The sequence below is a fragment of the Astyanax mexicanus genome, chromosome 4, assembly GCF_023375975.1.
Source record: "Astyanax mexicanus isolate ESR-SI-001 chromosome 4, AstMex3_surface, whole genome shotgun sequence".
Taxonomy (NCBI): Eukaryota; Metazoa; Chordata; class Actinopteri; order Characiformes; family Acestrorhamphidae; genus Astyanax; species Astyanax mexicanus.
The window spans coordinates 14,997,742-15,008,796 of record NC_064411.1 but is presented as its reverse complement, the minus strand read 5'-3'; the positions used below and the strand labels follow the sequence as shown (position 1 = coordinate 15,008,796).

General features: G+C 34.9%; 1 protein-coding gene across 2 annotated transcripts; it reads right to left on the bottom strand.

Moving 5' to 3' along the window:
• Positions 1–7,745: 7,745 nt before the first annotated feature.
• Positions 7,746–10,742, bottom strand: LOC125801529 (zinc finger protein 239-like). 2 transcript variants are annotated; one of them, XM_049478338.1, is made up of 3 exons: positions 10,663–10,732; positions 9,138–9,252; positions 7,746–9,042 (listed from the first exon to the last, which is right to left on the bottom strand). In XM_049478338.1, the coding sequence occupies exon 3, from the start codon at positions 8,894–8,896 to the stop codon at positions 8,261–8,263; it is 636 nt and encodes a 211-aa protein (XP_049334295.1). In that variant the 5' UTR covers positions 8,897–9,042; positions 9,138–9,252; positions 10,663–10,732; the 3' UTR covers positions 7,746–8,260. The 2 variants fall into 2 exon arrangements, with proteins under 2 accessions (XP_049334295.1, XP_049334294.1); XM_049478337.1 differs by lacking the exon at positions 9,138–9,252 and having other exon boundaries at positions 10,663–10,742.
• Between the last annotated feature and the right edge of the window lie 313 nt (positions 10,743–11,055).

Below are 11,055 nucleotides of genomic sequence, written 5' to 3'. Positions count from 1 at the left end.
GGTTCCCATTTCTAAACATGAATCACGGAGTTTTGGCAAATTTATGAGCTTGCTGATAAAATGTACCATGCAGAATTTCAGTGAGGGATTAACTGGTTAGTTGTTAGACACACGCAAAACCAGGTCCAGACAGCTGTTATTTATAATAATGTGCTGTGTATTTTACATAAATTCTTTGTTAGCTTGAGAAGTACTACAACTGGTCAAAGACCACATGCCCAAAAGATGGGTATAACCCAAATAGGTTTGCTATAATGGTAAACTAATTAAATTTCTAAAATGTCTTATACACCTGTTGACACAGTGTAAAACGCACAGTTTATAAATCAACTACTCCAGAACAAAGACGATTATTAATAATGATCAATTATTATTAATTACAAATTATTTTCTGGTTGATGTTTGTATTTTGTTTGTAATTTATCTCCTGGTCTATCTAGATTACAGAAATGTGAAATGTGAAGTAGTTTACAGACTTGGTATATGTAAAAATAAATAAAAACACCATAGGCTTATACATTTTAACAGATTTTTTTCGAATTATAATTAGTTTAAACATCTATCAGTCTATCTAGAAATCAGAAAACGGAAGTTCACAGCGCCGATTTTTTGTTTTTGTTTTTAGCAACATACAAAACACAACAATATACAATAGTACAAACTCTTGTAGAGGATCACAGCTACAATTTAGAAGCTAGGGGGAGCATACACAAACATACAGACTAGAGGAGCAACGTAATAAAATGATAATCTTAGACAAAAGCTTACTAGAGATCTGGTGTGAGATGATACTAGCAGTTTTCCATTTTCTTAATTTACTTAATGAAGAATAATATGACTTAAATTCATTAACGAAACGGGGGAAATGTGGAATTTTGCTAAAAGTAAAATTATATTTATGGCATCAGAGAAAGCTGAAATTAAGTTTTTCAAATAAAACAAAATGTCCTCTACCTCAAAAGAAGGAATATTAAGTTTGATATTAATCCAATTTCTGATGTCCATCCAAAAAGTGTGTGAATATTGACATGAAAAAAACAAATGCTCCAGAGATTCATTTTCTGACTTACAAAAAGTACATAATTCAACATCAAATTTGAATATTTTTTCAAGAAACAGGGCTACAGGATAAATCATATTTATAATTTTGAAATGGGTCTCCTTCACTTTAGGAGATATGGGCCAGTTTACAAATTTGGAATAATCAAAAGTCATATTTATATTCTTATTATTAGGAAGTTTCTTGAAAGAAGCTCCATTATATTCATAGTAAATCTTCTGTTTCAAATCATCATTGATAGTCTTATTATCACACTTGGAGTCAACTAAATTACAGTCGTTCACTTTTAATGTGGGCATCGAAACAGTCACCTTTGAATATAAAATGACTTGTTTGATTAAAAGAATCAATGATAAAGGAATCGCTTTGCACACCTTCTTAAAATCTTTAAACTCCTAAGATTATATTTTTCACTTACAAAAGGTAATTTACAAAAACAATACCTTTGTCATACCAATCTTTTATAAATATTGACTTCCTACCCACTGTGACTGCCCTATTATTCCATAAAGTTGATCCATGATGAGAGAAGTTATGTTGACAAATGATTTTCCAGAACTGAAGTATTTGTTTACGGAAGTATGATAATTTAACTGGAATTTTGATGCATAATAATTGTTTCTAGCCATTTAATCCTAAATGCGCCAATCATGGCTTCAGAGTCAAATGCATTAATACCACCTTTCTCGTATTTTTTAACTAATTGGGACCTTTTAATATGATTAGTCTTATTTTTCCACAAAAAACTTAAAATCAATTTGCTTATATTTTGTGGTGATATGTACGTAGAATGACATGGATAGAGAACCTTGGAAATGCCATCTGCTTTAGTCAACAGGTTTCGTCCAAAAATAGTCAAATCCCTTGTGTGACAGCTGTGGCTACCCGATCTGTGACCCCTGCTCAGTTTACAGTGCGCATGCACGGCACAAATCGGGCAGTGACAACAGCTCCGTGAAATGAGCAACAGTTGCTGAAAAGTCATGTGACTTTCCCGTCAAATTAAAGTCAGCTTCTAAAATATTAAATTTAAAAAGAAATAATTAGTTTTCAAAGTGATTTTACCGAGAAGGTTAGGTAAGAAGTGGAATTTTACTTTTTTTATTAACGTTGATTGGCTTACTAATTTAACAGAAAACTCAATATTGTACTGTATTAATACACAGAATAAAACATGTTAGCAAATTAAAGTATCTATGACCATGCTGTTTAATAAAACACTGTTAAAACACTGTAATAATACTTAATAATAATAGTTAATAATAATAATTATTATTATCATTATTATTATTATTATTATTATACAATGCAATAAAAGATGTGAATGTGACCATAAGAATAAGAAGTCACATCACACTTTAAGCACTTTGACATTGTTTAAAAAAATACACAACTAAACAAAAAGAATGGAAAAAAACTGAGAAGAAACGGAATAACTGTTGTAAGCATGGTTAATTGATGTACATTTATTATAAATGTTACCAGTATTTTAAATATTTTGTTAAACATATACAGATATGTCTAACGACATGATTTAATGTTTAATTAAAGAAGCATTATGGAGATTTTTTTAGCCACTGCCAGCATGTTTAATACTAGGCGAATAGTATAAATATGTAGATTTCAGAGGTTTGACTGTACTAAAACTAGTGTTGCTGGGTAATACAGTTTTGCGCTGGGACTTTATTAATGTATTCTGATTCAGGAGACATAACTCTTTGATAAAAATTAACATTATAAGAAAAAATATTTTTTTTCAGCCACTGAAAGCATGGTAAAATTTACTTTAGCACATAAGTGCCACACTTCTTTACTAATGCGAACCTAAATCACTGGGAATTGGAAGAACTAAGACGAACTTGGCTGAAGATAAGTTTCTAACTTTAACTCGGAGCATACTAAACGTGGTCAGCTCCGTTTCTAGAACAGGTAATTGAATCAGGCAACACTAAGATTTACAGGAGATAGAACTAACATCGCAATAAAAGTCCCGTCCTTTTATACAAATATCATTTTTATGTTATAATTATTATAATTATAAATACAGTTTGTAATTGTAGCTAACATTTTCACCATTCGACCAAAAAAATAAAATGAAATATAAACCATATTCCGACTAATGATCCATATATATTTATCCCCAATACTTCTGTTCTGTTCAAAGCATCTACCAAACCATTTAATTTACCACTTAAATACAAATTCAGACGCATTAAACAGCTAAACAATGTCTTCTTTATTATATCTGAACTGTTGTGTTAATGCTCCAGCCTGATGCTTCATTTACACTATCTAGCACTGAGTCTTGTGAAGCAGTTTTGTGTTAAATCCACCCTGTTCACTCTGTAACACAAGCACCCGTCCACCTGACCCTGTATTTCTGTAAACATATATTACTGTGAAAAATCTGATTCAACATGCCATCATATTAATAATGCACTCTGTGTATTGAATATTGGAGTAAAATAAATGATATTGGGCAGATACAGTCTGCTTCTGATAGATACAATAAACGAACCAATGATAAATATTTTCAACAGGACAATTTTAAAATCGTATTGTAATTGTTAAGAAGAGCTAGCTGGTATTAAACCATGTAGAAGCCACTGTGGTGCATCTGATTAAAATGCTGGAGATGATGTACTCTGAAAACAGTATTTACTGCAGCAGAGGAGTTGTGGTATATACAGAATAGATGAATGCAATCCGACTGTGTGAGTGTGTGATTCTGAAACAACAGATATAAAAGGGATACTTGAACTACTTGAAACACATCACTGACTACAATTTACAACACTAACACCTAAACAAAGATACACACTTCTATGAGGTGTTATCTGGTAATAATAATAGGCAGATCAGAAACAGCTAGAAGCTATACAGAGCTATACAAAGAGCTGATCAGTTAGCATAGCATGTAACTCCTTGAAAGTACACCTACAACTTGGAAAGTAATAGTTATCTACACTTTATGAATAAACAGCAGTGTAGGTACTTACAGGTATCTGAATGCAGACAAGAATCAAATGTCCTCGGTAATCCCACAAAACTTTACTAAGCTGCACACCGTCCACTATCTCCACTGTTCCTCTACAGAAGTCCTCTCTATCTGTGGTATGCAAGCCCCCAACTGAGGCCCCTCAGTCTCAGCATCGCTCTGATTGGCTAAACAAGCGGAAGCATGAGGGTTGCAGGCACTGTGGGTGGGACTCAGTGGAGGAGCTATTTAGCTCCTGAAGTCTTTGGGCCAACTCTTGGCTCAGTAATTGAAAAATATAAATAAATATAAATAATCTCAGGTGTGTTTGTGCTTCTAATAATGATATAAAACATTATGTTCTAAAGAACAGATTCTTCTATTAAATCTCTGCAGGCCCTATTTACCATAATAAGAACAGAAACATTCACCAAGACTCACTGATTTGTACACTGTAGAGAAAAGAATATATGAATTATAAGAAACAGTGAAGGTGTGAGTAATGTTTAAAAAAACAACTAAATTTAAGTTTAAGAACTGTGTAAATAAACGTTAAATCTGTTAGCTAGTAAACGCTAACAATTAAATAAACTGAGGTAAAATTTGAGGATAATTTACTCTTACTGAGGCAAATTAGCTTAAAACAGATAGTAATTTGTAGAATTGTTAGAATGGTGGCAATTAGTTCCTCCAAACCGTTTAAAAACCTTTCTAGGTCACAGAAAACAGAAAATAAATGCTCTTTTTCCTCAGAAACTTTGGGTACATTCAGTAGCTAGCTTAGCCAACACTAGGAAGCTAGCTAATTCAGCTTTTTCCTAACTTACCAAAAATCAGCCTTTAATTATACTAATTAAATCTGAATTAGTTTAATCTCATAAATTTACCCATAAATTATTCGTGCTTTTCTCAGTTTATTAAACAGTATAAGAGAAAGAGAGCTAATTCACTGCTAACTCTGTTAGCTGCTAACAGGCTAATGTTGACAGGAATCTGACAGGAGAGAATCTACTGCTGAATCAAAGCCTCATAAAGAGCAGGGGCCTCATGTACTAAAGGTGCGTACGCACAAAAACATTGCGTACGCCATATTTCACGCTCACGGTCTGATGTACTAAATTTGACTTGAACGTGTGAAAGTGCGTTCCCCCACGGAAGTTTTGTTTTGGGCGTACGCCTTTTTTTTGTGCGTATGTATTGTGTTTTTGTCATTTGGTGACACTTAGAGGCGATGCATTGAAATTACAACTATTAAGATATCCTTTATGCACACATTGAAGTAAGCATTATTGGGTAAAATAAAGTAAATTAATCAGACAGTTTCATTGTCTTACAGAAATAATCGTTTAACGTGTTTCCACTTAGCCTAGATCAGGTTTGCGCTGGAGTTGTTGGAGATGCAGCGTTGGCATTACTGGAAAATACTGCTAATGGCCGAATTCATTGAGCGCGCATTTTCCGTGACCATTATGTTTTTTTGGCCCATGATGATGACTGGCTTATAAGCAGTTTTAGATTTCCAAGAGCATAAGAAAACAAGCTGAGTGCGTGACGTGTGTCTTTTTGGTAGGCAACTCATTTAAAGCATTTAAATGAAAGCATTTATCTTAGAATAATAAAACTTAAAACATGGGTAATTATACGCTATGCGTATATAATATTATTATTATTATTATTATTATTATTATTATTATTATTATTAATAATAATAATAATAATAATAATAATAATATAACATTATACTCTGCGTAATTGAGGGAGGAGTCGTGGCAAGTGTGATGCTTTCGTGCATTTGCGCTTGATTTCAAGTTGATTGTGATGTACTAAGAGAAAGTACGTGGAATTCTGCCTACGCACGGTTTGATAAATCCGGATTTTTTTGTGCGTACGGAACTTTTCAGATCTGAGCGTACGGAACATTTTAGTAGGAAGTCCACGCAAGTCTTAGTACATGAGGCCCCAGGGGCCTCATTTATAAAGAGTGCGTACGCATAAAAAGAGGGCAGAAATGTGCGTAAGCAACATCTCACGCAAGAATTGTGATTTATAAAGAAATACTTGGTGTGAAAATGAGCGTACATTTAAGCAAGGTTTAAGGCATGCGTATGCCTTCAAAAGTGTGCGGAGAGAGCGGGAATTAGTGGCATCATGTGGTAAAGTAGGGAATTGTTAGTAAATGCGCAAGCTTTTCTTCCTTCCGCATATTAGTTACCACATAAATCAAAATTAACAAAGGAAGATTAAGCATTACTTTACTTTATTTTTTACTTTATTACATATTTTTTCTGCATGTATAGTTAAAATTATTTCTGTATCTTATTCTGTATTATATGTATATGTAGTGTTAATTTTCCACTAACTTGTATATTTCACTTTGTAGTTTATATCAGTTTTATTTGTATTATCTGTTTTATCTCACAGTTGTAAAATCTAAAGGTGCTATATATATATATATTAGCCGGGCTACATGAGGAATATGCGAGAGTGGCGTATCCCATACTGAGATACCGAATGAATGCTTGAAAGAGAATACAAATTACATTTAAGAAAAAAAATATGCAAGAAATAAAAAATAAATAAATACCGGCCGTAAAACACTGTTAAACTGCTTTGTTTGTACATTTAGCTTTTTTTTTTTAATAATAAAAGTCAGTAAAACGGCAAATGCTACATTTATACATTTAGCTAGGCTAGCTACCAATAATAATGTTCAGTAAATCAGCAAACTGCATATTTGAACATTTAGCTAGCTAGCAAACAATAATAATAGTCATTAAAACAGCAAATGCTACATTTATACATTTATCTAGGCTAACTAACAATAACAATAGACAGTAAAACAGGAAATGCTTTGTTTATACATTTGGTCAGTAAAATAGCAAATCCTGTATCGTGGCACGAGATCTCACGAGATTAAGACGTGACGATATTTCTCGTCAAGCTTAAACCTCTCACAGTTTAGTGTGGACTTTTTAAGATACAACACTGGCAACTGGCAACACAGTAGCAGCGAGTTTGGTGGTTGAGCAGTGAGCAGAAGAGGAAAATTCGGGGAATTTGCATAGAACAGAGGTCACGGGCGGACCGTGGTCCGGGTCCGGACCCAAACCTAAATCACAGACCAATCACGTGTGAGGTAATATCACCAACCACTCTCTTCAGTCAATCAGATCTGTGCAGACGTGGAAAAAATAAATAAATAAACACACCGCTCCTCACGCTGGATCGAACCCGTGTTGTCAGGGTCGCGGTCCCGCTGCTCCGGCTGTTGAATTGGGACATGGCCGTGAAAAAACGCCTTTATAAGGAGATAGTGAGCCTGGGCGAGAATGGGCGGAAAAACGAGAACGGACGAAAACTAAAGTCACGCCGAGTGCGACAGAGAGACAGGCGAGGAATTTTGTATAACTGGATCATTCTGAATTCTAATTAAATACTCCTGGCATAGAAGATGCTTCTGCTACTTTTAACAGAGTGACAGACGGTAACAGAGTGACCAACAAGACTGTACTGTGCTTAAAACATGTTCTGTCTCTGTTTGCACTTCAAGCATAGTCTTAATATGACTGGTTATGCATAGTTACATTACAAGAGATTTAGGAGAAAAAAAACACAAACCATAGTCTTAATATAACTGGATATGACAATCTCAGGCCTATAGGTTTCATGTCAAACATGTGTTGAGAAAACACAATGAGACTGGAGATCTGCAATATAAAAGCTGTTTATTAAAACACACATGGGTAAATATAGAGGTGAAGTAATACAAAGATAATAGTTTGTACTGGATAAAAACAATTAAGAAACTACATTATTTGGATATTCTTAGTAACTTTGGAGATAAAAAAAAACATAAGCAACATTTAATATTCAATAAGGAAAAGATAAGAGAGTATAAAACTTAAGTAATACAACACAACCAAATATCCCTCTATATCCCTCTATAGTAACAGATTTTTAATTGGACTGAACCATAGACAAACAAGAACACCAGCAGAGGGAGTGAATGAGCCTGTAACCTTACTGCGCTACAGTAACTAACCTAAAAACTGAGCTCTGTCTCACAAAGAATGTCCTGGAATATTCAAACTTACAAGACATACAAACATAACATGGAATTCTATACACATCATCCCTGGATAAGAATAGTTTTGCTGAACCTGTAAAATCCATTGTTAAATACAGTTCATATTTGTTTCTGGTGGAATTTATGATTTGCGCTTTTAATTGCCATGGGACAAATTTGGGACATTTTTCTCTCCTGTGTGAATGCGCTGGTGTTTTTTGAGATCACTCTGTGTAGTAAAACTCTTCTCACAGTCTGAGCAGTAATACGGTTTCTCTCCTGTGTGAATGCGCTGGTGTATTTTGAGAGTACTCTGTTGATTAAAACTCCTCCCACAGTCTGAGCAGTGATACGGTTTCTCTCCTGTGTGAATGCGCTGGTGACTTTTGAGATTACTCTGTTCAGTAAAACTCTTCCCACAGTCGAAACAGTAATACGGTTTCTCTCCTGTGTGAATGCGCTGGTGTTTTTTGAGATCACTCTGTGTAGTAAAACTCTTCCCACAGTCTGAGCAGTGATGCAGTTTCTCTCCTGTGTGAATGCGCTGGTGTATTTTGAGATTACTCTGTTGATTAAAACTCCTCCCACAGTCTGAGCAGTGATGCGGTTTCTCTCCTGTGTGAATGCGTTGATGTATTTTGAATTTACTCTGTTCAGTAAAGCTCTTCCCACAGTCTGAGCAGTGATACAGTTTCTCTCCTGTGTGAATGCGCTGGTGTTTTTTGAGAGCACTCTGTTTAGTAAAACTCTTGACAGAGTGCTGATGTTTCTCCATGTCGGGACTTGGCTTCATTTGTCTTTTAAATGTAGCAAACAATTTCTGCGTGTTCTGGAGATTCTTCAGGACGGCTTGTGCTTCACCTCTTTCAGCAGTTTAACTTTGCTCTTAGTTAAATATCCTGGTTGTTGGTGATGAATTTCAGGAAAATATTTTAATTTCTGGAAAACACAAAGAAAAATGCCATTGAATATTAAAATAAAAGCAGGTCAATTAACTAAAGAGATTCTAAGTCATTCTAAGAGAGTGATGTTACCCTTTAATCTGAAGCTTTGAGGCGTGTGCCGAAAAAACGACACACATTGGTTCAAATCACATTGCCGATGCTTGATTTGTTCTTCATCACGACAGATGATGTCCAAAGCTTTTTCCTTTAAACCAATTTATAAAAGTTTCCACACATTAACCAAATACATTAATCCAAATCAATGCTTCACAAACCTGATTGTTTTTTTTTTTTTACAACTCCTGATAACAGTTCATTATTTTCCACCACACTGGCTTCAGGCTAACAGTGATATGCGCTCCTGAGTTCAAGATGTGTTTTTTGGAAATGTTGATCCGATAACCCGACCGGGGCAGAAATAATTAATTATTAGGCAAAATATGCAATACCCGCTGAAAATGCACAGAAGAGTGACTAGAACTGATATAAGACCTCATTTTGCCAGTAACTTTTCTCAAAAATCCTTATATTTGCTTAAAACAGCACTTTTTCACGGAGCTGCATTCAAGTTCCTCTGGAGCTACGGGGGGTGCGGAGGGATAATTAATAAAAAAAACATGCAGTTGTCTTGTTGGTGCAGGGAATTGTAGTTCAAAATAAAATCACAGCAAAATAATGACCTTTTTACTGTTACAACACATCAACCAACCTCCAACAGGAGTGTAAAACATAAGAGTCTCTTTTGTTTACTAAAGGTTAACACAATTTGTAAGAATTCATATTATTTGATGTAGTTCTTTTTCAATTATTTTTGTAGTCTTTTTAACCTCTTACATAAATGTTTGTGTATTTTTGTCAAGTTGCTCAAAGTGTGATTCTTCTTCTTATTATTATTATCAAATTCATGTTTTTGTAATTATTATTATTATCATCATTATTAAAGTATCAGCAAAAGAGCAGCTGGAGACTGTATTCCACAGTAATGGTTTAACTGGGATTTCTTAAAAACAGCGGGGCTAAAGATGTTGTAATTTGCTAATATTTGTGTTTGTTATTACAGTGAAATAGCAAGTTTTCTGTTAAATCAGTAAGCTAATAAATGTTACTTGTGAAATTCCTCTTCTTGCCTGAACTTTTCCTCACTATAATCACTAAATCTTTCATTCTTACATTTAATATTTTACAAGTGGACTTTTATTTTGATGGGAGAGTCACATGATTTACCAGCAACTTACCAGTGGAACCGGATTAAGTAAAGGAAAATTAACTAAACTAAACTAAACTAAATTAGTGTAACTAAGAAATGTGTAGAGACTGATCACACAAACTTAAAAAGGAATTTCCACAGAACTGATTTATCTCAGGTGTGTGTTAGTGATGTGGGGGAGGGGGGGCAGGAGTGTGAGGTTCCGTTATCCTGTGTATGATCTGTAAAGCCCCCCATCCCCAGCTCCGCGACCCCCTACTGCAGACTGCTGAGCAGAGCTAGGAGAAGATCCAGTGCTGGTGGTGTAAATGCTGCACATGCTGAAGTTGATGTGGGTGTAGGAGTGAATGTAGAACAGCGTGTTGAAAAAAGAGAGAGATAGAGAGAGAGAGAGAAACTTCTCCATACCTTCTGAGGTTCAGCTGATCCCGCTCTTCCTCCTCTCCAGCTACAGACCCCGGAAGCTCAGCGTCATCCGGGTTATGTAGAGCCCCGCCCCCTCCCCCGCTATATCACATTATACCCCACCACCGCTAGAGGGAGCCCGCGAGGGAGTCCTCAATGCATGGAGCTGAATGGAGCTAAACAGCTAAAACTCTCATTTAAAACACTGTATAACTACTTCTCTGGAGTTTTCCTTTAATTTTACAAAGTAGAACAAAGTACTTAACTAAGATAGGAAAGAAAACAAAACCCTATATTTCCATTTTCTACAACTAATGTTTTTTATTCAGTAAATTTACTAGCATTACTGCTACTGATGCTGGAGTTACACACAGAGCTCATTTTAAAGGATTAAAA